Source organism: Myotis myotis, unplaced genomic scaffold, assembly GCF_014108235.1.
Source record: "Myotis myotis isolate mMyoMyo1 unplaced genomic scaffold, mMyoMyo1.p scaffold_m19_p_18, whole genome shotgun sequence".
Taxonomy (NCBI): domain Eukaryota; kingdom Metazoa; phylum Chordata; class Mammalia; order Chiroptera; family Vespertilionidae; genus Myotis; species Myotis myotis.
Window position 1 is genome coordinate 449,967 of NW_023416322.1, and position 26,616 is coordinate 476,582.

Here is a 26,616-nt window from a genome sequence, read left to right on the forward strand (position 1 = left end):
TGCTGCGGACAAGGTATACTGTGCCCAGCGCGCAAGCAGAACCGCTATGCATGGTCAGGTTGACCCCACCAGGAGCCAAGCTGTCACCTCATCGCCTGACAACCAAGAACAATGGTTGGATTCTGCTGCCCCAAGACTGCATGCCACCGCACACGTTCTGTTAACGTAAAAAACCGTTGAAACCTGTACAGAAAGAATTCTTGTGAGTTTATTTGAGCCAAACTGTCGACATATGCCGGGAAGCAGAACCTCAACGAATTGAGATAGTGCTCCGGAGAATGGCGGGGTTACATTTGTATTTCTACATTTGCAATCAAAGGAGGGACATAGGTGGGTTACATGAAATTCATTGGTGATAGATTAAGGAGGAGGGACAAAGCAAAGGGGGGGGGGAACCCCTGGGATTGGATAAAAAGTAAAATGATGGGCACTGCTGGGGTCCAACCCCAGCAGGTCCAGGGGTCCCCAAAGGTGTGGACGGCGTCGGCGAAGAAGGAATGACACGGAGACAGCGTTCAGTTGATCAGCAGCCTAGCCAGGATCTCTAGCCAAGTTCTGGTCAGGATCTCCAGCCAGGTTCTGTGTCCATGTTCTCTTGCTAGGTTCTCCAGCCAGGTTCTCCAGCCAGGTTCTGTAGCCATGTTCTCTTGCTAGGCTCTCCAGCCAGGTTCGGTTGCCAGGTTCTGTAGCTGGGTTTCTTCATCCAGGTTCTGTCTAGGTTCTCCAACCAAGTTCTGTAGCCAGGTTCTGTCCAGGATCTTTTGCCATGTTCTCTCGCTAGGTTCTGTCTCTAGGTTCTGTGTGTAGGTTCTGTGTCTAGGTTCTGTGTCTAGGTTCTGTGTAGGTTCTGTGTCTAGGTTCTGTCTCTAGGTTCTGTGTCTAGGTTCTGTGTCCTGTTGTCTTTTACATCTGTATTTATACCAGTTGATTCCAATCCTATCAATCTCTATTCCAAAGGTTAGGGCGTTTCTTATCTCCATTCCAGGGAGTAAAGATTATGTAGCTTAAGCATGATTGTTCGTAGTTAAAGTGATTAATTACCCGCCTGTCACTTAGTTAAGGGGTTTTATTCCCTCCCCAACTTCAGGGGAAAATCCCTACCTGGGGAAACAACCTTTCTCAGAGAGGTGACCTTGGTTAAAACACATAGTGCCAAGAAGGTGAGCAAACATATTAAGAACAGTATGCCATATATGCCAGGTCCCTTGAAACAGCAAGGATGGACTGGCTCCCAGCAGGGCACACACTTAGGTGGGTACAGGAACAGTTAACATGATAAATGAAAGAATCTGTGGTATCTGTCCTGCCCCCCCCCCCCCCACACACACACCTGGCTGTGCCCCAGGGGCTCCATAAAAAGGGAAGTCAAGTTACCAAGACATCCCAAGGACATGTTATCATAGATGCAAAAAGACAGACAGGCCCAGTTAAGGTAAAGGTTGGCCTTGTCAGTGAAGATACTGGCCTAGGATGTGACTGCCCACCATAACTGCTTTTAGTTAAAGTTTAATTTCAGACCATTCTTTGTGGTTAGTTTAGGTCTCTGAGTCTGCAAAACTGCCATGCAGGCCTCCCCTGAGCTTGTCAGGTCAGCATGTGGCCCCTTTCGTCCACAGTTCCCAACCTCCACCCAGCCCACATTTCCTATGCAATCCCGTCCCCTGCACCTGCTGTAAGGCAGGTTTTGGATGCTTGTAAGCGCCCTGCCTTCTTGGTTGGCTGGCCTTCTCAATAAACGCCTTGGATGATTCAACCCTGCCTTCGTGATTGGATGCAGCCACAGGCAGCCAGGGGGTTACCCGGCAACAAAAGGGCCACAGTTGAACTCGGTGGGGTTTATCTAACATTTGTCGAATGAACCACGTGGACAAAGCTAGACCTGAATTAGTGAAGCAGGACCCCTGGCTCACAGTCCCCGCCCTTCCTCTCTCTAATTCTCACTGTCCCGGCTTCCTGGGAGCTGTGGTTGACTTTCTTGTTGCCCTTTCTCAGCACAGACATCTGCTCACAGAACTTCGTCGGGGACAGCAGTGCCGCTCTCCTCCCCGCGGCCCAGGGTGGGCTGTGTGCTTCCTCCCCTGTCCACCCGCAGCTCTCTTCCCAGGACCACTGCTCCTCCTGACAGGCACGGCCATCCCAATCCTTACAAGGGGCTCCCTGACACCCATTTTCCACGGCCCCTGATTCCTACGAAGATGGTCCCGGTGGGGTGTCCTGTAGCCGGGGCTGATGAACAGATGACTCAGACACAGTTTGACTGTGGGGAGAGGGCTAGGAGCCCCTGGATCTAGTGGCCAGGGCAGCCTCTATTCCTGCCTCGTTAGGCCTTTATTGGAATGTTTATGTTTAGGTACAATCAGCAGGGTGAGTACTCTCAGAAGGACACACGTGTACATTGTCCTCTAGGCAGGGCATCCAGGGGTTAAGGGTAAGGATTCCAGTAATCACCCGGGGGTCTGCATGTGCTCAGACTTATTTGGAAAGGTCAAGGGATAATTAGGGGCCCGCCTTCAATACACCCCTAAGTCTCCCCTGTGAATCCACATCCATTTGCAGCGAGGGCTCAGGATCTAAAGGAGGGGCCGCACACCAGTGAAAATACTAGACAAGAAATATGAATTTAGAAGGCATGGGGGCCAGGCGGAAGCTCCCCTCCAGTGGAGAAGCTCCCGGTAAACTGGGTCCCCTCAGCTTTTTATTCACTTGAATACACATTTGCCCTTTAGGAATGCCTACAGGCATATCAATGGTAAAGTTTGGTTAACAATAAAAGGGTTATCAGGTTAGGGAATTGCCTTGAGCCCAGCTGACTATCGTATTGATATGCTAACTACTGCTGGTCTTAGCCTCCAGCACTCCCCTAAGGGGGTTCTGATAAACAGGCAGGAGGCCTTCCACACTCCCCTTCCTCAGGATTCCTCCTCCCAACTTTCCAACCGAGTCTTTTGTGCTCCCCAACCCTCTAGTCGGTCCTGAACGGCCTGCTCTTTCTCAGCCCCCCTTCACCCGTTCTGCTGCCTCTCCCAGACTCCAGCAGTCCCCCTGTTGTCGGGAGGAGTTTCGGGGTGCCCGGCGCCACCTGTCCTGCAGCAGGATGTGGACCACTGCCTGCCAGCACTCGCCGTCCATGCTCTTACCCACTGGCCCAGTCACTTAAAAACAGGCTCATGCGTCAAGGGTCGCTGCCCAAGAGACCGTGCTGCTCTGCCGCGCCGGGTGCTGTGCAGCCCTGCGACTGCACTGTCTGGCAATGCCACGGCCAGGGCTCCACGTCGGCCCTTGAAGGTCACGGCCCAGATGGCTGCGTAAAGGACATGAAACACTGGATCATGATGTGCACACCTGAAACTAGTATGGCATTCTGTGTCAACTGTAATTAAAAACAAAATTTAAAAAAACAGATTGAGAACTAAAAATGACAATAATATAAAAAACACCTTGGGCCCTTCCTTTCCATTGCAGAGCAAGAAAATAGAGTGGGGGCAAGCCCCTCAGCCCAGGCTGACCTGCCAGGGCCGGTGTGGGGACGATGGAGCTGTGAACACAAGGGCTCCGAGGCTCTGCTTTTTTTATTTATTTAAATTCTTTATTGTTGAAAGTATTTCATATGTCTCTTTTCCCCCCATTGACCTCTTTCCATCCGCTCCTGTCCCCCAGCACATGCCCTCACCCCTACTGACCGTGTCCACTGGTTATGCTGATATGCATGCACACAAGTCCTTTGGTCTCCCTCCCCCCTCCCCTCCCCCCTTCCCTCTGAGGCTTGAAGGTCAGAGGGTCTGTGTTTATTGCTCCTGCTTGTCCTGGAGGCTCTTGCTCCAAGTGACGCTGTCATTTGTCTTGTTCCTCAAAAAGCTTCGAAGGCCTCTCCGCACAGAGAAGTACAGCCCCGTGTCCACGGCAAACAGGAGTCCCGGCAGCAGGCAGAGCAAGACGAGGTGCCCTGAGGATGAGATGGCCAGCGCTGTGCGAGAGGCAGAGGGCGGAGAAATGGCTGTTGTTAAGGCAGAAATTTGGAATCACCGGCTTTTGCTCCTCCCACTGGCATCTGCCTGGCTGGGCTGAGGCCGCCACTGGGAGGGCCAAGCACATTAGGATGCTGGGTTTGGTGTGGATTTGTGAAAGTTGTCAAAGTTTAAGCTGGTGTGAGAACATTATTTCTTAATTTCAGTGTCTCAAAATTACACTCATTGCTCTCCCCCACATTGCTCCTTGTCGCTAAAGGAAATCTGACAAACAGCGAGCCATTGACATTCGCTCCTTATCGGCAGGAACTAATCGGCCAAAGGGAGTGGGATGGGGCCCGGGCTCTCACCCCTGAGCCCCTGATGACAAGCTTTAGACTCATTTCTTGCCGCTGTCTATAGACTGGAAACATTTTACTGGATTTAAAATATAGAAATTATATATATATTATAGTATATAAAATCTCAGAGAGAAAGGGAGAGGCGAGAGAGATAGAAACATCAGTGATGAGAGAGAATCATTGATCAGCTGCCTCCTGCATGATCAGGGATCGAGCCCGCACTCGGGGGTGTGCTCCGACCAGGAATCAACCATGACCTCCTGGTTCATAGCTGATGCTCACCCACTGGGCCACGGTGACCAGGCTATACTTATTTTGATTTAATTTCAAACTGACGAAACGTTACCAGAATCATACAAAGAACTCTCTCATAGTCTTTTCCTACTTTACTAAGTGCTAGCATTCTGACCCAGTTGCTTCATTATTTGTCTTTACTTTCCCTCACCAGTTGAGAGTGTTTTTTACTTTAAATTTAAACGCAATGAGATTATTTTTATACAAATGATGGCTTTGCTGTGTTACAGTCTCATCAGGTGCGGATCTATCTCCGCTTTGCTACGTGGTCTCGGTCTGGTTCCAGGTGGACGTTCTGTGGCACCAGGAAGTCCAGGAGCTGTGTGCACGCGCACACGTGTGTGTGTGTGTGTGTGTGTGTGTGTGTGCGCGCCCGGGGCTCTGGCGGAGGGGGAGCTCTGCTCCGTCCTGGGCCCACGCCAACCTGAGACGGTGCGGGAACAACGCTCACACGATCGAGCGGCTGCATCCACTGGCTTCGCCCTTTGCTGTGACCTGAGGACAGGTGCCCCCCCCCCCCCCCCCCCCCCCCGCGCCAGCTCCTCCTGCCGCAGTCAGCGCTGCCCAGCTCACCCGCTGTTGGGGTCCGTGGTCAGCAGGGGGCGCTGGTGCCGACGCCCTCAGCACAGGGTCCCGCCCAAGGACGGTGCCCCACACTCGTCAGTTGTCTTGGTTACAGAAATTGGGGTTCAGAGAGACTCAGTGGCCTAGCAGCGCCCAGGTCCGGCCGTGCGCCTGCAGCCCTCACCTTCCACCAGGACGACCACCGCCTCGGAGGACACGTTCAGCTTCCCGATGAGGCCCCGGCAGAAGTAGGAGCCGCTGTGCTTGCGGGACGCCCTGGGGACGTGGAAGGCGGTGTTGTTGTAGGAGAACTTCCGGCCTCTGCCGTCCTGGAAGTACTGGACGTTGTACACTTGCTTGTTCTTCCAGGTGTGGCACCGCAGCACCAGGGGGTCCCCCTCCCGCAGCTTCCACCGTGGGGCCTGCAGCAGCAGCCAGGCTGGAAGACAGACCGTCGGCCCAGGACAGGCGTCAGCGCCAAGCGCGGGTGGGGGGACACGCGCCCCAGATCCCGCAGGCGGGAGGCAGCCGGCAGCCCTTCCCATCAGCTCGGGGCCACGCCGAGGCCTCTGTCTAACGGGCGAGGGTTGGACTCAGCACAGAGGCTCGGGCCAGGGGAAGCCAGAGGCAGGCGGGAAGCCACCTGCCCGGGCGGGGCTGCCTGGGGTTGGAAGGCAGGGGACAGGGGCCCGGCACAGCCCAGATCACCCCGTCAACAGCCCCTGGACAGGGCGCTTTGCCGCATTAGGGGAAAGGCCGTCTTCAGAGGGAAGGAGGCTGCAGGAGTATTGAGACTCGGGCAGCAACAGGGCAAGGCCACTGGTGGGCCCAGGAGTGGCTGCAGGTGCCCTGAAGGACTAACGGGCAGGAGGAGAGGGAGGCAGGGGTGGGGGTGCGGTGGGATCTGGGAGTTTCTGAGGGGCCACCGGGCCTGTGAGCCCAGCCTTCAGGAGAGAAACTCCTAGTCACCAGGACACTGTTCTTAGCGGCCACGCCCAGTAACCAGATTCCACGCTGATAGAACGTGGACTCAGGGCCAGAGGCGCAGCTAGACCATTAAAGGTGAATTGCAGACAATCTCTAAAATGACACGAGAGCCTGTCGGTGTAGCTCCGTGGTTGAGCGTCCATGTATGAACCAGGAGGTCATGGTGCAATTCCAAGTCAGGGCACATGTCCAGGTTTCGGGCTTGATCCCCAGTGTGTGTGTGTGTGTGTGTGGGGGGGGGGGGTGTAGGAGGCAGCTGAGCAATGATTCTCTCTCATCATTAATGTGTCTGTCTCTCTCCCTCTCCCTTCCTCTCTCTGAAATCAAAACAAATATATTTAAAATGACATGAGAAACATCCATGAGACAATGTTAGGCTAAAAAGAGAATGCAAAAAGGATGCACCCACAGAAAACAGGAAGGAAGACCACACTTCGTTTTCAAATATTGCCACGGTTTCTCCCTTTTACTTTCACACATTTATGAAAACCCAAATGGCTTTTGTGAGAAGAACAAAACAATAAAACTAATTATAATTTAAAGAATATGCGACCTTATGTTAAACAAAATTGGTAGAACATAAAAATTCTCTACCTGGAATATTTGCCCAATAGAAGGTAACCTTCATTATTTATCAATAAAGACCACTTAGCAGAAGAGGCCACATCCTGTACACCCACTTACCGCGTGAGCAGAGATGAAGCGTTAGTAACATAACATGCTGGTTGTAAGATTATGTGCATGTGCATGTGGTCTGGTGACTTTTGGGAGACACACTTGTTCCTGTTTGTCCTGTCCTGGACTCGTGTGTTCACTTGACAAACATTTTATCAAGTATGTACCTGTGATGTGCAAACCCAGATGACCAGGACCCGTGACCCTAACCCCAAAGAACCTGTAGTGTAGACTCAGAAACATCCCAGTCGAGAGTGGTGAGTGCTGCACAGCTGGTACTGTGAGCCGGAGCAGAGGGGCCGCCAGAGGGAAGTGACGAAGAGGAACGGCCCTCAGAGGAGAGGAGGGAGATGGGTCCCCAAGGGAGACCGGGACCCACCTGGAGAGGTTAGCAGTCATGGTTGCAGCTTAACACAGTCCTCACTGACTGGCCTTCTGAAGCCAGTCTCTAGAGCCAAGTTCAAGACAAACTGACAACTCTTAGACTTGACTTTTCTATTGCTTCCTGTTGGCAAATCCCCATTTTATTTGGTCTTAGGTGGCACTTTGCTCCCAGCCTGCGAATAACTCCTGGAGCTCTGTATGTGAGTGTCAGCTCCAGGACGGGCAGCGGCAGAGGAGCCACCCAGAGCTGCCCAGCTCTGAGGCAGGTCCGCTCACATGGGCTCTCCCTATGGGCTCGCTCTGCCCGTGTCCACTGCACACATGGGCAGCCTTGCTGAAGTCAGGCTTGCAAGGGGACTCGGCAGGTACAGGCCTGCGGTGCAATTCCAGGGACATAGGAGAGTCCCCGCCTCAGTGCTCCCCACCTGCCTCTGGTGCCTGAGCCCCACCGACCACACACTTTCACTCCACAGCCGCTGTGCAGGGCGCACCAGATATGTGTGTCCCAGCTTGTATGCTGGGAGCCCGAGTGTGGTGCTGACGGAGAGAGAGAAGGCGCTCGGCCATTAGGGGTGGTGTGGGCAGTGTAGGGCTTTGTGGGCCTGAGGGTGAGAAGGCGATGGCGGTCCTGAGAACAGATCCTTTACTTCATGCAATGACTACTACTGTGTGTCCTCTGCGGGTGGTGCTCCCGGCCCTGGGCAGCAGTCCTGTGTCTGCTTGCCAGGTGTGACACCCGGCCCACCTGGGGTAGGACCCAACGCTGACACACCTCACGGGGTCACGGATAATCGCATCTTAGTTCTAACCCCTCAAATATCACCTGGCTCTGCCCCAGCCTCTCCCGCCTCTTGCGTCACCCTTTATTGGCGACTCCCCTCGTCCCCATCACCCACTCACCGGCACGGACTTGGAGCTTCACCGGGTCGCTGAGATTGGAGAGGCTAGTCTGGCACATGTACTCCCCGCTGTCGTTCACGCTGGCTGATTCGATGAAGTAGCTGGAGGTCCGGTTTGGCAGGAGGTGACCATTGTGCCACCATCGTGTGGCACTGTTCCCCTCGGCCTGGGCCCCCTGGCACCTCAGAGTCACATTGTCCCTCTCGAGCAGCCTGTCCCATTCCGGATGCAGGGACACCACAGCCTTCTGAACACCTTCTGAGGAGACAGGAGAATGTGGGCGAGGCAGGGGTGGGGGGTGGAGGTGGGGGGTTCCCCGCCCTGCATTCCCGACCTGCCCTGCCAAACCACAGTTGGCAGCTCCGTCTTGGAGCTGGGACTCGGCCTTAGAGCATCTGGGCTTGGAGGCACTTGGCCCCACTTTTGGCCTCTTTATGTTGAGGAAAACTGGTTAGAGGAGCGTAGGGCCAAGCCCCACCGTGTTGGGACAATTGTCCCCGCTGGCCCTCCACCTGCGTGGCCACACCCGTGGCTACTGTGTCCTCGAGGGCCTCACGGGATCAGCCTGACACCTGGAAGCAGACTCACCAGCTCCGGTGCTGGCTGACGCTGCAGAGAAAAGAGTGAAACAAAAATTGAGCACAGCAGGGAGTGGTGGCTGCAGGGGCTGAGCTCTGCCTCTGCCTGCCTTGCCCCTGGGCCCGAGGCGCCTGAGCCAGGATACAGACAGTGGCCAGCTGTCCCGCAGCCAACACTCTGGTCTCCGACGTCTGTGACTCCTGCCCCGCCCCTATGGCCCACCCAAATCCCTGTTTTCAAAAGCACCCCGTTACTCCTCGGTCCCCGTTCAAACTCCCTAATTAATGATCCGGATTGGTTTCCCTGAACGAAAGCCTAGAAACAACCTCAACACAAGTCCCCTCGGAAGAATAGAGACTAAAAGTCTTAGAGAGGAACCCTAGGGTGTTACCGTGGAAGAGACAGACCTTAGGGACCGTCTGTCTGGTCCCTACTCTTCAACTTGCAGGTGGGGAAACGGCGGAGCAGGCATCCAGCCCCTTCACCTCCTGATGGGCCCGAATGAGCCGGCGTCCTCCCTGTCTCTAGCCTGCGAACGGTTTGTCCTACGAGCCAAGTCTAGGGCTGCCTGTTGACGCGAGGAGGGTCCTGTCCGGGCTGGTCCCAGGGCGTCCTGAGTGTCTCCCTCAGCGGCAACCGACTTACCCAGAAGCAGCAGGACCGCGGGTGGCAGCAGCTGCCACATGCTGGCCGTGAGAGTGAGTGCCCGCGGCGCTGACAGTGACCTAGCTGGCTTGAGAGAGGAAGTCAGCAGCCTCCCCCTGCACCCCACTACTCAGCGGGTTCCTTTTTCTGGGAGCATCATTGACTCCTGATCGCAATTTGGACAAGAGAGCTCAGGGTGGGGGCTGGGGGCAGAGCCTGGGGGAGAAGCTGGTGGGCGTGTCCCTTTGCGCCGCGTGGGTCTGTGCTGAGACCAGGTGATAGTCCGTGGGGCACCCTCAGCAATCTCAGTGCATTAGCCCCACCCAGGGGGGCCGGGGCCACCTGCGCCAAAAAGGGGGTAGCTGGACCCGGGGACAAGACTGGGAAGAGGGAGGGTGCTCCCTGAGGGTCTCTATCTCCATCTCAGCCCTTCTCCCTCCTGTCCACTGCCTACGCACAGAGAGCAGGCATTTCAATCTTCAGACCCGACAAGTGTCCCTCACCCCATATTAACTCCATCGACATTTTCTTTCAAATTAAAAATGCCCATGCCCTGGGTGGTGACCCACAGGGGCTCCTAACTTTCGGTGTGAATTTGACCACAGGTTCCCATGGTCTGTGAAAAGAACCCCTGGCCGTGGGGGAACCGGGCGTGGAGTTACTTGAACAGCCCAGGCAAGAGCAGGGCTGTCGTTCAGGGACGTGGCCGGCGCTGGAGGAGTGGAAGCAGGTGGGGTGGGCAGGACGTGGGTGAGCAATGGGCCGGGAGGGGTGGCGGAGGGGTCTGGGCCAGGCTCAGCTTGGATGCGGGTGATCAGGAGGATGGCGTCCGTTTCATGGACTTGGAGATGGGGAGGAGGAGCAGGCTGGGAGGGGCGAGTGATGGGGTGCAGGTGGCGGTGGTGATTTCAGGCGAGATGTCAGGCAGGCAGGGGACACGTGGCCCTGGAGCTCAGAGGGCAGGTCTGGACAAAGGGCAGACAAGTGGATGTTTTAAACTTTTGATAAAAGCTTTAGGTCCTCTCCTAAGAACAAAGGAAAATGTACCCCCTTTTCCCGGTAAGTCAAGGGGCTCCCTGTGAGGCCCACCAGAGGCTCTAGGTCAGGGTGACCATGGATGAGAATCTGACTAGAGAGCATCGGAAAAGGGGAACCAGGAGAGGACGGGAGGGCCGTGACAGAAACTTGGCCCTCGAGTTGCTGACAGAGCAGATCGGGAGGAGGGGCTACGAGAAAAACAAAGCGGGAGCCCAGAGGCCCCCTCTTCAGGGAGGGAAGTCACAGTGCGAAGGGCTGCAGCACAGCCCAGCCCAGCGCGGCCCTGGGAGGCTCGGAGGGTATTCGCTGAGCAATTCCAGGGGCCGGGGGTGGGGGACAGAAGCCCGAGTGGAAACAAGAGTGTCCTCGTGAACCACTAGTCCTTTAAGCATCTCGGTGACCGGGAGCCCCCCTTTCTTACCAGCATCTCATTCTCTCTGGGGGAGCCCCGACCTTGAGTAGCCTAATAGAAAGTGGTTATTGCTTCCCCTACAGAAACCCAAGGGGCCACACGCCCCTATTCCCACCTCGAGCCAGTGTGATGGGCTAAACTGTGTTTTCCCCAAATTTACACGTTGAAGCCCTAACTAACCCTCAGTAGCTCAGCATGTGACTGTATTTGGAGATGGGGCATTTCGGGGGGTAATTACGCTAAAATGAGGACATTAAGGTGGACCCTCATCCGATAAGACTGGTGTCCACAGGAAGACATCAGGACAGACATGCCCAGGGCCGACATGTGAGGACACGGAGAAGACAACAGCCTCTACGCAGGAGGGAGGCCTCAGGGGAAACCAGCCCTGACAACAGCTGGGCCTCACGCTTCCAGCCCCAGAACTGTGAGGAAATAAAGGTCTGTTGTCTCAACTACGTCACCTGTGGTGCTTTGTAATGGCAGCCAAAGAGCAGCCACATGACCCACGCGTGGCCGTGTGTCTCCGCTGGGACGGCGGGTCTCAGTGGTCACAGCAGTGGGTCGGCTGGCCTGCCTCCAGTTCCTGCCCAGTCAATCCCTTTTCTTCCTAATATGTCAGATTCTGAAACCGCTGCTACAATCAGAGCCTGAGAGACACGCGGGGAACCTCCTAGACTAGAGGGAGATTTTATTTTGTTTTACGTGAGAGGCTTGGACTTGCCCACAGGCCACTGTGACCACTGCACTGCCAGCTGGACAGTCATGGGGGCCACTCAGCTTCCAGGGTTGGAGACATAGGTCTCATTTCTCTCTTTAAAAAAAAAATAATTTTTTTACTGATTTCAGAGTGGAAAGGAGAGAGAGGTAGAAACATCAATGATGAGAGAGTCATTGATTGGCTGCCTCCTGCACGCCCACCCTAGGGATGGAGCCTGCAAGACCTGGAATTGAACTGTGACCCCCTGGTTCATAGGTCAACACTAAACCACCGAGCCATGTCAGCCAGGCAAGAAATTTAGGTCTTTTCACAGATCATGGGAATCTGTGATCAAATTCACACCAAAAGTTTTAAGTAAATATTCTACTTGTTCATTTTAATAGCAAAATATAGTAACCTCTAAACTACAAATGCAAAAGAGATCAAAATCATTTAATGAAAACGTTTACTGTTGCGTCTGCAGTAAAAAGAGGAGAAGAGCTAGGAAGGGTCCTGCCGAGTAAAAAAGGGGGAGGGGGAGGCTGAGAGGGAGCCCTGGAGACGGCCTGGGGCTAGAAGACCCAGAAGAACCAAGGGAACCGCGGAGACGAGGGTCCCGGGAGAGAGCCTGCAGCAAGGACCGCGGAGCCAGCGTGCCCAGCGGTGTGGGAGCCCAGGCAGGTGGAGGTCAGGGAAGTGATGGTGGGGAAGATGACAGTGAACCCCCAAACCAGGAAGAGATGGATGGAGGCAAAAGGGGCGGAACCAGAGGAAATGAAAGTAGCTTGTGCGTGACCTTAAGCCACAGCCTGTTTATTTTTCTGTGGTCATCACACTAACACGCCTGTTGCCATAGGAGAGATTTCCAGAAATGTGGTGCTGCCTGCGAGCTGGCTCCAAGCCTCCCCCGCTCCGCCCGGCTCCAACTGAAAGGACAGAGGCCGAAAACCAGGACTACAGGCTTTATCAGAGGAGAAGCACCTGCCGGGCTGTGTCGCAGGGGAGGACAGCAGCAGGGGCAGGGTGGGCACGCCTTCTGAGGGGCGGGATGGGAAGGGGTGGGGGCTTAGTGTACTCGGCGCACGCTGATTGGTGGCTCACTGCATGGTCCATATAGGACAAGGCTTAGGGAATTTGGCGGATCAATGTATGGTCCATATAAGGTGCCTGGTTAGTATTTCCAGGCTGCAGGTTACGTCATACTCCGCCCATCAGTTGGGGGAAGGGAGGATCTATCACCAAGCACCCCGCCAGCCTGGCCTCCAGCCCCCCCCCCCCCCCCCCAGCCCCCGCCAGCCTGGCCTCCTGCCCCGCCCTGAGGCCTCACAGCAGGATGCAAGCAGCCCCCGCCCCCAACTGGCCGCAGCGCTCCCCGCGGACCGTGGGGTGTGAGAATGTCCCCGCGCAGGAGGAAGTGAGTCCGGGCTCTGGTTTCGGTCTGACAGGTGTCCGCCCCTCCCCTCCCGAGCCCTTTCCTCATGGAGGGAGGTGACCGCGGGCGCCGGCTCTCGCGGTCGGTCTCCATCGGCCAGCAAATCGCACTAAGAGCGCTGGGCTCCCCGGCAGCGCCCCTCTCGGATGGGGAGTCACTGGACGCCGGGAAGGTTCCGCTTCACTCTCAGGCTCGGGCAGGACCCAGAGGGGCCCGCAACGCCTCCTGAGCGGGAAGGAAAGTGTGTGTGTGTGTGGGGGGGCTGTGCGGCGCTGTCAGCGGCTCCTCCGGGCTGGGCCACATGACTTGGCCTTGTTGCTGAAACCATGTTTGTTTCACAATGCGCCCTGATGTAATGCATTCAGAATACGCCCTGATGTAATGTATTCACAATGCGCCCTGATGTAATGCATTCAGAATACACCCTGATGTAATGTATTCACAATGCGCCCTGATGTAATGGTTCACAATGCGCCCTGATGTAATGCGTTCACAATGCGCCCTGATGTGATGGTTCACAATGCGCCCTGATGTGATGGTTCACAACGCACCCTGCTGTGATGGTTCACAATGCGCCCTGATTTGATGGTTCACAATGCGCCCTGCTGTGATGGTTCACAATGCGCCCTGATTTGATGGTTCACAGTGCGCCCTGCTGTGATGGTTCACAATGCGCCCTGATTTGATGGTTCACAATGCGCCCTGATGTGATGGTTCACAATGCGCCCTGCTGTGATGGTTCACAATGCGCCCTGATGTAATGTATTCACAATGCGCCCTGATGTAATGTATTCACAATGCGGCCTGATGTAATGTATTCACAATGCGCCCTGATGTGATGGTTCACAATGCGCCCTGATGTAATGGTTCACAATGCGCCCTGATGTAATGTATTCACAATGCGCCCTGATGTAATGTATTCACAATGCGCCCTGATGTAATGTATTCACAATGCGCCCTGATGTAATGTATTCACAATGCGCCCTGATGTGATGGTTCACAATGCGCCCTGATGTAATGGTTCACAATGCGCCCTGATGTAATGTATTCACAATGCGCCCTGCTGTGATGGTTCACAATGCGCCCTGATGTGACGGTTCACAATGCGCCCTGCTGTGATGGTTCACAATGCGCCCTGATGTGACGGTTCACAATGTGCCCTGATGTAATGTATTCACAATGCGCCCTGATGTGACGGTTCACAATGCGCCCTGATGTAATGTATTCACAATGCGCCCTGATGTAAAGGTTCACAATGCGCCCTGATGTAATGTATTCACAATGCGCCCTGATGTGATGTATTCACAATGCGCCCTGATGTAATGTATTCACAATGCGCCCTGATGTAATGTATTCACAATGCGCCCTGATGTAATGTTTTCACAATGCGCCCTGATGTGATGGTTCACAATGCGCCCTGATGTGATGGTTCACAATGCGCCCTGCTGTGATGGTTCACAATGCGCCCTGATGTAATGGTTCACAATGCGCCCTGATGTAATGTATTCACAATGCGCCCTGATGTGACGGTTCACAATGTGCCCTGATGTAATGTATTCACAATGCGCCCTGATGTGACGGTTCACAATGCGCCCTGATGTAATGTATTCACAATGCGCCCTGATGTGATGGTTCACAATGCGCCCTGATGTGACGGTTCACAATGCGCCCTGCTGTGATGGTTCACAATGCGCCCTGATGTAATGGTTCACAATGCGCCCTGATGTAATGTATTCACAATGCGCCCTGATGTAATGGTTCACAATGCGCCCTGATGTAATGTATTCACAATGCGCCCTGATGTAATGTATTCACAATGTGCCCTGATGTGATGGTTCACAATGCGCCCTGATGTAATGTATTCACAATGCGCCCTGATGTGATGGTTCACAATGCGCCCTGATGTAATGTATTCACAATGTGCCCTGATGTGATGGTTCACAATGCGCCCTGATGTGATGGTTCACAATGCGCCCTGATGTAATGTATTCACAATGCGCCCTGATGTGATGGTTCACAATGCGCCCTGATGTGATGGTTCACAATGCGCCCTGATGTAATGTATTCACAATGTGCCCTGATGTGATGGTTCACAATGTGCCCTGATGTGATGGTTCACAATGCACCCTGATGTAATGTATTCACAATGTGCCCTGATGTGATGGTTCACAATGCGCCCTGATGTGATGGTTCACAATGCGCCCTGATGTTATGTATTCACAATGCGCCCTGATGTGATGGTTCACAATGCGCCCTGATGTGATGGTTCACAATGTGCCCTGATGTGATGGTTCACAATGCGCCCTGATGTAATGTATTCACAATGCGCCCTGATGTAATGTATTCACAATGCGCCCTGATGTAATGGTTCACAATGTGCCCTGATGTAATGTATTCACAATGCGCCCTGATGTAATGGTTCACAATGCGCCCTGATGTAATGTATTCACAATGCGCCCTGATGTGATGGTTCACAATGCGCCCTGATGTAATGTATTCACAATGCGCCCTGATGTGATGGTTCACAATGCGCCCTGGTGTAATGTATTCACAATGCGCCCTGATGTGATGGTTCACAATGCGCCCTGCTGTGACGGTTCACAATGCGCCCTGCTGTGATGGTTCACAATGCGCCCTGATGTGACGGTTCACAATGTGCCCTGATGTAATGTATTCACAATGCGCCCTGATGTGACGGTTCACAATGCGCCCTGATGTAATGTATTCACAATGCGCCCTGATGTAATGGTTCACAATGCGCCCTGATGTAATGTATTCACAATGCGCCCTGATGTGATGTATTCACAATGCGCCCTGATGTAATGTATTCACAATGCGCCCTGATGTAATGTATTCACAATGCGCCCTGATGTAATGTATTCACAATGCGCCCTGATGTGATGGTTCACAATGCGCCCTGATGTGATGGTTCACAATGCGCCCTGCTGTGATGGTTCACAATGCGCCCTGATGTGATGGTTCACAATGCGCCCTGATGTAATGTATTCACAATGCGCCCTGATGTGATGGTTCACAATGCGCCCTGCTGTGATGGTTCACAATGCGCCCTGATGTGATGGTTCACAATGCGCCCTGATGTAATGTATTCACAATGTGCCCTGCTGTGATGGTTCACAATGTGCCCTGATGTGATGGTTCACAATGCGCCCTGATGTAATGTATTCACAATGCGCCCTGATGTGATGGTTAACAATGCGCCCTGATGTGATGGTTCACAATGCGCCCTGATGTGATGGTTCACAATGCGCCCTGATGTGATGGTTCACAATGCGCCCTGATGTAATGTATTCACAATGCGCCCTGATGTGATGGTTCACAATGCGCCCTGATGTGATGGTTCACAATGCGCCCTGATGTGATGGTTCACAATGCGCCCTGATGTGATGGTTCACAATGCGCCCTGATGTGATGGTTCACAATGTGCCCTGATGTGATGGTTCACAATGCGCCCTGATGTAATGTATTCACAATGCGCCCTGATGTTATGGTTCACAATGCGCCCTGATGTGATGGTTCACAATGCGCCCTGATGTGATGGTTCACAATGCGCCCTGATGTAATGTATTCACAATGCGCCCTGATGTGATGGTTCACAATGCGCCCTGATGTGATGGTTCACAATGTGCCCTGATGTGATGGTTCACAATGCGCCCTGATGTGATGGTTCACAATGCGCCCTGATGTAATGTATTCACAATGCACCCTGATGTGATGGTTCACAATGCGCCCTGATGTAATGTATTCACAATGCGCCCTGATGTAATGGTTCACAATGCGCCCTGATGTAATGTATTCACAATGCGCCCTGATGTGATGGTTCACAATGCGCCCTGATGTGATGGTTCACAATGCGCCCTGATGTAATGGTTCACAATGCGCCCTGATGTGATGGTTCACAATGTGCCGTGATGTGATGGTTCACAATGCGCCCTGATGTGATGGTTCACAATGCGCCCTGATGTGATGGTTCACAATGCGCCCTGATGTAATGGTTCACAATGCGCCCTGATGTGATGGTTCACAATGTGCCGTGATGTGATGGTTCACAATGCGCCCTGATGTGATGGTTCACAATGCGCCCTGTTGTGATGGTTCACAATGCGCCCTGATGTAATGGTTCACAATGCGCCCTGATGTGATGGTTCACAATGTGCCCTGATGTGATGGTTCACAATGTGCCCTGATGTGATGGTTCACAATGTGCCCTGATGTGATGGTTCACAATGCGCCCTGATGTGATGGTTCACAATGCGCCCTGCTGTGATGGTTCACAATGTGCCCTGATGTGATGGTTCACAATGAGCCCTGATGTGATGGTTCACAATGCGCCCTGCTGTGATGGTTCACAATGTGCCCTGATGTGATGGTTCACAATGCGCCCTGATGTAATGTATTCACAATGCGCCCTGCTGTGATGGTTCACAATGCGCCCTGATGTAATGTATTCACAATGCGCCCTGATGTGATGGTTCACAATGTGCCCTGATGTGATGGTTCACAATGCGCCCTGATGTAATGGTTCACAATGTGCCCTGATGTGATGGTTCACTATGCGCCCTGATGTAATGTATTCACAATGCGCCCTGATGTAATGGTTCACAATGTGCCCTGATGTGATGGTTCACAATGCGCCCTGATGTAATGTATTCACAATGCGCCCTGATGTGACGGTTCACAATGCGCCCTGATGTAATGGTTCACAATGCGCCCTGATGTGACGGTTCACAATGCGCCCTGATGTGATGGTTCACAATGCGCCCTGATGTGACGGTTCACAATGCGCCCTGATGTGATGGTTCACAATGCGCCCTGATGTGACGGTTCACAATGCGCCCTGCTGTGATGGTTCACAATGCGCCCTGATGTGATGGTTCACAGTGTGCCCTGCTGTGATGTGTTCGCGCTGTCACATAAGTGGGGAGACTCGGAAGCAAGCGCAGCGACAGGGCCTCTGCCCGATGGCCACCTGCCCGAGGCGAAGAGGCGTGTCCCTCGGGAGGCCCCCACACAGGTGTTCACGGGGCACACACCCACCGTGTTTTGTTTTTATATTTACACGTACCTTTAACCTGAGGAAGATGCCGGAATACAGGCGGAGGCCTCGCTCTGCCTCCTGGCAGAGAGGCCTGTGCTCCCCGAGCTGCCTGCCCCGGGCCGCCCCTCCTCCTGCGGGTGGACCAGGGTTCTGTCCCAGCCCCAGGGGTGACTTTTGTTTGGTCTAAACCAGAAGTACTCACATTTGAGCTGCGTGAGTTCTGGAAGGCTCAGTAGGACCCGTTGGAGGCCTCACTCAGGGTTCCTGATTCGGGGGCTGAGAATTTGCCTTTCCAGTGAGTGTCCCACTGATGCTGCTGGTCCCAGGACCACACTTTGAGAACCAATGTGCTTACCAGTGATTGACTCAGGACTGAACACGGACCCAGCTCTGGACAATGAACTCAGGAAGGCAACCTGCTGTGGGGATTCTCGGGCTAAGAAGCAGTGTTGCAGAAGACCCAAGAAAAACCAAGCAACGCTTTAAAGAAGTGGAGGGACACTGCTTTAATTACACCGGCGACTCTGGGAATAATTTCCAAATCAGAGTGAAGTAATATCAGAGGCTTCTCTTTTTATAACCTTCTGGGGTCAGTGTCTTGCAGATATGGTTCCACCTCCTTTTGTGGGCTTACAGGAAGTCCCCCAGGTGTCAATGATCTGTCCTGGGGCCAGAAATAGCGACCTCCCCTCCCCGCCCTCCACCCCAGCAATGCATGGTTCACAGTTTTTATGGCCTGACACGCCTTGCAAGACCAGTTTCCTCCTCATTCCCCCGCCCCCTTGTCCCACAAGCTTCTTTTAGCGATGGAGCAACAACCACGGGATGTTATGGTGAACAGGGGTGACGACCGCTCTTAGCTACTTCCTGCTGAAAGGGACGGTGACCAGGGGGTTAGCATCCCGCTTCTTCCTCTCAGAGGGGTTTGTAGGGAGGAGTTCTGGTTGCAGGCAGGCAGAGGTAAGCTGTGGTCCCACAGGCACAGAGTGTCCCTGCAGGGGGCACCAGGGGTACGTGGTGTTTTCAGCCTTGGGGTAGAGCTGCACAGTTCATCTGGGAGGCGGCCAGTTGGATGGTGGCCCTGCCGCTGCTGAAACAAATGGGAGCAGCATTAGTTAGCTGCACATTGGCCGTGACAGGTCCTATTATTTTTTCCCCGTCCAATACAGCACCCCCCCCCCCCCCCACGTGCATTTGGTAGTAGAGTCGGAACATGCCGCAGGCTGGTAAGTATAGCTAACAAAAATCTGGCTTGGTGGGGCTTTTCCGTATACTCAGTCTAGCATATTTGGGTAGTGAGTTTCTAAGCAAGGACACGTGGCAGTGGCCGCTATGGGAGGCAGGTATGTGCAGCTAATATTATTAGTGGGAGCATGTTATTCCCTCTGTGTTCAGTGGGGGTCCACAACAGTGAACCGCTAGGACCAAGAGTAGTATCATGACTATTCCTGCCGGGCAGACGTAGCCAAGGATGGCATGACAAGGCGTAGTCCAACAATTCGTGATGAGGCCTTTGTCCCTTGCTGTGTGGGAGACAGTAATTTCATGGTGCTTCTGTGTCCCAGCAAGAGCAGACGAGTTCTCCTCCTGGTACTAGCCTTGGGTTCCGGCAGCACTCATAAAAAGACAAAATGAGAATTATTAGAAAGATAAAACCAATGATTATCCAGAATTACCAGAGCATATTACCTTTAGGAGGAGATAAGAAAGGACGATTAGTGTTAAGGAGAATTCAGCAGGGTGTTAGCGGAATTCCTTGGAGCAGGTTGATCGGCCAGGTCCGCTGTCTTCTTAAGGGTGATCTGCAGGGGGGTGTTTCTGGTCAGAGGTCACCTCCCACTCAGGCTGGGCATTGCTTGGCTGGTGGGCTGCCTTCACCCAGGAGTGGTGGGTCCAGGTGTTCAGTCCTGCAACCTTGAGAGCTGTGGGGGTGGTTAATATGACTGGATAGGTCCCTTCCAGGTGGGCTTGAGGGGCTCCTTTTCCCAATCCTTTACCCAAACCTGGTCTCCGGGTTTATAAGGATGTACGGCTGTCCCCAGAGAGATGGGTAGTCGGTCAGTAACCCACCTGTGGACCTCAAAGACAGTTTTTCCAAGTCCTTGCAGTTGTTTCTGGATTTCTAAGTTCCCTATTTCCCCCAAATCTCCCTTTGGTCGAATCAAGGGAGGGGGTCTACCATATAGAATTTCAAAGGGAGAGAAACCTACCCTGGCCTTTTGGGGCACAGCATACCCACAAGAGTACAAGAGGCAAGATATCTGTCCAGGGTAAGGTTGTCTCTTGGCATAGCTTAGCCATCGCCTGCTTTATGGTCCGATTCATGCGTTCTACTTTCCCTGAACTCTGAGGCCTGTAGACTTGTAGATTCCATTTAATTCCTAAAGCCTTAGCTACCTGTTGTACTATTTCTGCTACAAAGGCTGGGCCATTATCAGACCCTATAGCCAGAGGCATTCCATACCACGGAATTATATCCTTCAGCAATGCCTTAGTGACTTCTCTCGCCTTTTCCGTGCGAGTGGGATACGCCTCGACCCAGCCTGAAAGGTCCAAACAAAGACTAGCAGGTACTTATTCCCTCGGCCAGGCCCCACTTCTGTAAAATCTACTGCTAAGTCCTCAAAGGAGCTGCCCACAGCGCTGGACTCCTATCGGTCCCACGGGACGCTGGTTAGCATTGTTCTGAGCACAGAGGAGGCAACGCTGAGAGACTGAGGCACAGAAGGAGGGAAGACGGGCAATTAGGTACACCTGCCTAACACAGCTTCTAGGGCAGCCTTCCCTAAATGAGTGGGCTCATGCTGCTGGAGGACGGCCTTATGGGCAAACTGCTCTGGGACACAGACCCTATGATGTGGGAGTGTCCACCAGCCTCCCATTGCTCTCTCGCCCCTTCTTGCTGGGCCACTCCCCGTCCTGAGGAGTGTATTTTGGGGGTTCAGGTGATTCGGGGCCGACATGATCCCTGCGGTGCCGCTTGTGCTTTGGCAGCAGCTTGGCTGCGGGTCCGCACACTGGTTTCCTTCTGACACTGAGTCATTCGAGCATGAGTCAGCCAGTGCTGCCCTTGCTTCCATCACGGTGACAGCAGCAGGAGGTAATTTTACATTTAAGTTTTGTCCTAAGGTAAGCTTATCTGCTTCCTTGACTAATGATGCTGTGGCTGCAAGGTCCCTGAGGCATGGGGGGGGGCACCCAGAGGCAACTGGGTCAATCCGCTTGGAGAGAGGCTACTGGGCTTTGCCAGGGTCCAAACTCCTGGGTTAGAACGCCTAGGGCTACCCCGCTGTTCTCGTGAACAAAAAGATTAAAGTCCTGCGTCACATCTGGTAGCCCCAGTGCGCGGGGGGGAGGGGGGGGGGGGGCTCAGTGAGCTTTGCCTTTATGGTGACGAAGGCTTTCTCCTGCTCGGGACCCCAGTCGGTGGTGCCTTCTCTTCCCCTTTTAAAGCTTCATACAGAGGCTTGGCCCGGTCTGAAAGCCTGGGATCCAGATTCGACAGAACCCTGCCGCCCCCAGGAATTCCCGAATCTGCCGCCGGTGCTAGGGACTGGGATGGCACATACTGCCTGCTTCCTCTCAGTCCCTAGCCTTCGTTTCCCTTGGGATTGGATATTGGCGGATTTTAACAGGCTGTGCCCCAGGCTTTAAGTCGATCAGTACCGGGGCGTGGTCCTTAGCCAGGCCTGGAGGATTCCCTTCTGCCCAGACCAGCGGGAATTCTTTCTCTAATTCAGGTTCTAATGGTGAGGCCTTTGACTGGGGGGTATAAAGCCTCCATTTTCCCTCCCCCAGCACCGCTAAGGCCAGGATCATTGGGGAGGTCTCTTCACCTAGGGCCTAGGCGAAGCTGTGCTGAGCCATCTGGAGCAAAAGTGGTTTCTGCTCCCATTAGAGCAGCGGTTCTCAACCTTCCTAATGCCTCGACCCTTTAATATATATAGTTCCTCATGTTGTGGTGACCCCCAACCATAAAATTACTTTCGTTGCTACTTCATAACTGTAATGTTGCTACTGTTATGAATCGTCATGTAAATATCTGATATGCAGGATGTATTTTCATTGTTACAAATTGAACATAATTAAAGCATAGTGATTAATCACAAAACGATATGTAATTATATGTGTTTTCCGATGGTCTTAGGAGACCCCTGTGAAAGGGTCATTCGACCCCCAAAGGGGTCGCGACCCACAGGTTGAGAACCGCTGCATTAGAGGGACAGGGCAATCTGGCAAATACAGGAATTCATGAACCACCTGGTGGCCGCCCAACTGACATCGGTGGGCGGGGGGCGGGGGGGGTGGCGGAGCGGGCGGGCAGCGGGCGCAGAACAGTCTGCAGCTGTGGTCCCAGTAGCTCCAATCATGGTGACTTCCTGTCCTGAGAGGGGAGCTCCTTCTGAGTAACTACCAAGTGCTCTGCCGCTGTATCACCCATAAGTTTACAGTCTGGCCCCCAATTTTCATTTTGACCATGGGCTCATGGGGGCCCAGTTGGAAAGAGCCCGGGCTGTCCTAGTGGGTCTGTCCTAGTCGGAGTCAGCTGCTGCCAGTCCGAGGAGGTCTGCCTCAGGCGGCTCTGGCCGATAGCGGCTGGGTGGCTTGGATGGCCTTGCCGGCTTCTTCTGGCCTGCTCCTGCCCTGCCTGCCTCTTCTCTCCTGCTGCTAAACTTTACTCTGTCCCTTCTTACACACGCAGAACCGGACCCAAGGTCGCAAGGTTTGAGCAATTTTAAAATTCCTTAACATACATTCTAAGACAGTCAAGTTCGAGGAGGAGCTATTACCCATGTTGCAGGGAGGGACCGGGTTGCCTCCTCTTTAAAAATACCTGAATAAAAGAACTAATGAAAATAAGGCTTATTTTCTAACTTCATTTGTCCTTGGGTGTGGACAGCAAATGACACTAATCAGATTGACATAAACTATTTAACCTCTGTTTAGGGAGGCAAATGCAAATCATTTACTCCCAAGTGTCCTTGGTTTAGGGAAGACAGGATTTACAAGATGGTTCCAATGTCCTTGATTTAGGGGAGATGGGATTTCTGCTCAGTTTCCCTATTCTACTTGTCCCAGCTTACTGGCCTGTCATCCATTCAACTTTCTTTCAACATTTCTCTTTGCCTTCCTCCATTACACCAACGCCATACTTTCCAGTTAGTTAGAACTCTTAGCCTTAATTTTTAGGTGACATGTAAATAATTAACATTCCTCAGATTAGCAATACATTCATATTTTTTAAGAGATACAAACAGAAATTTCACTAGCTAAACAATTTTATTTTAATTTTTAAAAATATATTTTATTGATTTTTTACAGAGAGGAAGGAGAGGGATAGAGAGTTAGAAACATCGATGAGAGAGAAACATCGATCATCCGCCTCCTGCACACCCCCAACTGGGGATTTGCCTGCAACCCAGGTACACGCCCTCGACCAGAATCGAACCTGGGACCTTTCAGTCCGCAGGCCGACGCTCCATCTACTGAGCCAAACCGGTTAGGGCTGGCTAAACAATTTTAAACAAGCAACAAAGACACATATTTAAACAATAAAGACAGGTAACATTCCCCATTAAAAACTTTGAATCACCACGGAAACTCGGGAGAGGTTTAGAAGGTTTTATTTAAAAACAAAACAGAACAAAACAGAAACAAACATAGAAACACTTACACCGGCGCCACATTCACACCTCAGGACACCACCAAATCACTTTCAATTGTGCAGAGATACAGCACAAGTCCCTGAACAGAGGCAGTAGAAAAGTGCCTAGGAACGCTTCTCTCCTACCTTTTTTTAAAAGACAGGCCACCCTCAACCCTTAGCCAGTCCGAGTTTTGACTTCCCTCCCGAAAGTCCCAGAGATGGTGAATACCGTCTAGAAGCCATTCCTCCAGACACAGGACAAGTCCCTAGGACACAAACACACAGAAATCCTCACTAAGGGGGCTGATTCCTCCCGTGACAGAGAGCAAACATCTCCGAGAAAACCAGCTCAACAGCGCTGCCCGAGACCTTCGCAGACCACCACGGGTTGGGCCCTCAGCAAACCAAATGTTTTAACCAGATGAGCGAACAGAAAATCAAAGTAGCTTTCGCTTTCACACAGACCAGTTAATCACAGAAAATTATGCCAAGACAGACAAACATCTGTACTCACACTCTCTCAGACTGGCCCAGACTGGAGCTGAGCAGATAATGCCCAACTCCCCAGATGGGCATAGGTGCACTCCCGGCACCCGTGCCCCAGACCAGAATTCTCGACTGATGTCTCGGTGAGAACCTACCGGAGGAGTTAAGGCTGCGTCCAGCCCCGCTTCTCAGAAGCAAATTGGCTGGTCCCACACAAACAAACAAACAGAAGAGCGAACCCATAATTCCTTGATAGAATCTGAATTCACTCACCTCCAGAGTCCTGATTCCTGATTACCTGACGAAGTCCTGTGACTTCTGGGGAGGTGATCAGGCTCCCCCTTCCACTCGCTTGGAGTGGGCCTGACTGACTGGGGCCCCTGCTTCACCGATTCTGTCGACAGGCCCAGAAGGGTCCGTCCACTTTCTCCAGATGCCGGCCGGGTCCTGGGCTGAGGTCCCGGAGCGCCTGGAGTTTCCCCGGTTTAATTCTGTTCAAATCAGCCCGGCGCGCCTTCCGGAGGCCTGTCCCACGCCCTTGTCCCCGAACACTGTCCACTCACCGGAGGCAAGAGCCAAACACGGTTAGCTTCCCGGTTCAGGGAATCAAACGTTGCAGAAGACCCCAGAAAAACCAAGCGACGCTTTACAGAAGTGGAGGGACACTGCTTTAATTACACCGGCAGACTCCAGGAATAACTTCCAAATCAGAGTGAAGTAACATGGAGAGGCTTCGCTTTTTATAACCTTCTGGGGTCAGTGTCTTGCAGATAGGGTTCCGCTCCCTTTCGTGGGCTTATAGGAAGGCCCCCAGGTGTCAATGATCAGCCCTGGGGCCAGCCATAACGACCTCACCCCCACCCCCCCAACCCCAGCAGTGCATGGTTCACAGTTTGTATGGCCTGACATGCCTTGCAAGACCAGTGTCCTCCTCAGCAGGACTCCTCTGCCAGGCTGGGGCGGGTGGGTGATGCTTGGAGTTGCTGCAGCCTTCACTCCACGAGGGCAGTGCCGCCTGTGAGGCAGCGAGGCCAGGCCGGGAACACCGGAGACTAGCAGCATATTGAGTCACAGGAGTATTTTACTATCTCCCGCCAAGCTGTCTGAAGACAAAAGTGACAGGGTTGGCACTGCCCTGTCTTCACTCGCCTTGGCATGGGAGATACTAAAATATTCCTTCTCGTGGAGGCCATGGGAGTGGAGTTTTCTGGAACTTGCTGCACAAAGTCACCTAATGATTCATACACCTCCCAGTGCCCCAGGGGCTTCAGCTGACATAGCTACAGAACAATTTTCATTATTTTCAATAGTGCTGCAGAGATCAACAGTATTTTTTAAAAATATTTTTTGGCTTATTTCCAATGGCCATTTTTCCAGAAATGAAATTGCAGTGTCACAGGTATACACATTTGTGAGCTTTTGAGTATTTCCACATTTCTTTACAAAACAATTGAGAGGAAATTCAATTCCTCTCAAACAATTGGGAATCTGCTGGCTCACATTCTCTTTCTGAATCTTCGGTGGCTCTGTGGCTGAGAGCGGGTTTTCCATTGTATTTGCACGTCTTTGATTGCTCGTGTGTCCCCGTGGTTCCCGGTATTTGCTCACTGGTTGTGCTTCCTCTCCTGGGTGGAGAGCTCTCAGGACAGTTCGTGTCCTTTTAGCCACATATTTTTGCAGGTCACTGTTGATGTCCGGGGGGACATAGTTCAGGTTTGGACACTCTGAGTTTGGGGTGCCTGTGGCACATAGCAACGGTGCGTTCAGGACCAGCTGAACACCTGGAAGGAGAGGTTGGGCTAGAACCAGACACAGACTGGAGCTGAACTGTGCTAAGAGAGCTAGTGACCAGGCCGGTGTGGCTCAGTGGTTGAGAATCGACCTATGAACCAGGAGGCCATGGTTCGATTCCTGGTCAGGGCACAGGCCCAGGTTGCAGGCTTGATCCCCAGTGGGGGGCGTGCAGGAGGCAGCTGATCAATGACTCTCTATCATCATTGATGCTCTATCTCTCTCCCCCTCTCTATTCTTCTCTGAAATCAATAAAAAAAATTTTTTTTTAAAGAAAGCTAATGGAAGCCATGGCAGTGGTTAGGATATTTTGAATCACTTAGAACCTCACTGTCCTTCAAATGTCCTTGTCAAATATTTAGCTGCTACTCAGCAGTGGGCAGCTTCCAGCAGTGCTCAGCACGTTTGCCTTAGGATGGGGCTCATCCCGAGCCTCACCAGGGCTGCCCGGAGACCCAGGCACAGGCGTGCACAGCTTCAAGGACAATGCAGCTGAGGGTCATTGTGCCACAGGCACCCCAAACTCAGAGTGTCCAAACCTGAACTATGTCCCTCAGGACATCAACTGTGGCCCGCAAAAATATGTGGTAAAAGGACACGAACTGTCCCAGGCGCAGGCGCTGTGCTGAGGGGCTCTCTACCCAGTGAGCAAATTCCTGGGACCATAGGGACACGCTAGCAATCAAAGACGTGCAAATACAATGGGCTCTGTGAGAATAA

The 26,616-nt window shown here is 52.9% G+C and overlaps 1 protein-coding gene across 3 annotated transcripts; it reads right to left on the reverse strand.

Moving 5' to 3' along the window:
• Nucleotides 1-1,512: 1,512 nt before the first annotated feature.
• Nucleotides 1,513-9,437, reverse strand: LOC118673542 (low affinity immunoglobulin gamma Fc region receptor III-B-like). Of its 3 annotated transcripts, none has more exons than XM_036344496.1 (5): nt 9,335-9,437; nt 8,699-8,719; nt 8,111-8,368; nt 5,349-5,603; nt 1,513-3,964 (listed from the first exon to the last, which is right to left on the reverse strand). In XM_036344496.1, exons 1-5 carry the CDS (start codon nt 9,372-9,374, stop codon nt 3,786-3,788), a joined length of 753 nt encoding a protein of 250 aa, XP_036200389.1. In that variant the 5' UTR covers nt 9,375-9,437; the 3' UTR covers nt 1,513-3,785. The 3 variants fall into 3 exon arrangements, 2 of the variants coding, with proteins under 2 accessions (XP_036200389.1, XP_036200390.1); XM_036344497.1 differs by having other exon boundaries at nt 8,111-8,365; nt 9,335-9,423; XR_004973401.1 differs by having other exon boundaries at nt 3,826-3,964; nt 5,174-5,603.
• Nucleotides 9,438-26,616: the final 17,179 nt, after the last annotated feature.

What these genes read in the sequence shown, in the direction of transcription:
- LOC118673542 (XM_036344496.1), bottom strand. Translation starts at nt 9,374, where the DNA reads ATGTGGCAGCTGCTGCCACCCGCGGTCCTGCTGCTTCTGG. An exon ending in CGCGGTCCTGCTGCTTCTGG is followed by an intron (nt 8,720 to 9,334) that starts GTAAGTCGGTTG and finishes TTTTCTCTGCAG; the next exon opens with CGTCAGCCAGCACCGGAGCT. An exon ending in GGTGGTCGTCCTGGTGGAAG is followed by an intron (nt 3,965 to 5,348) that starts GTGAGGGCTGCA and finishes CCTCTCGCACAG; the next exon opens with CGCTGGCCATCTCATCCTCA.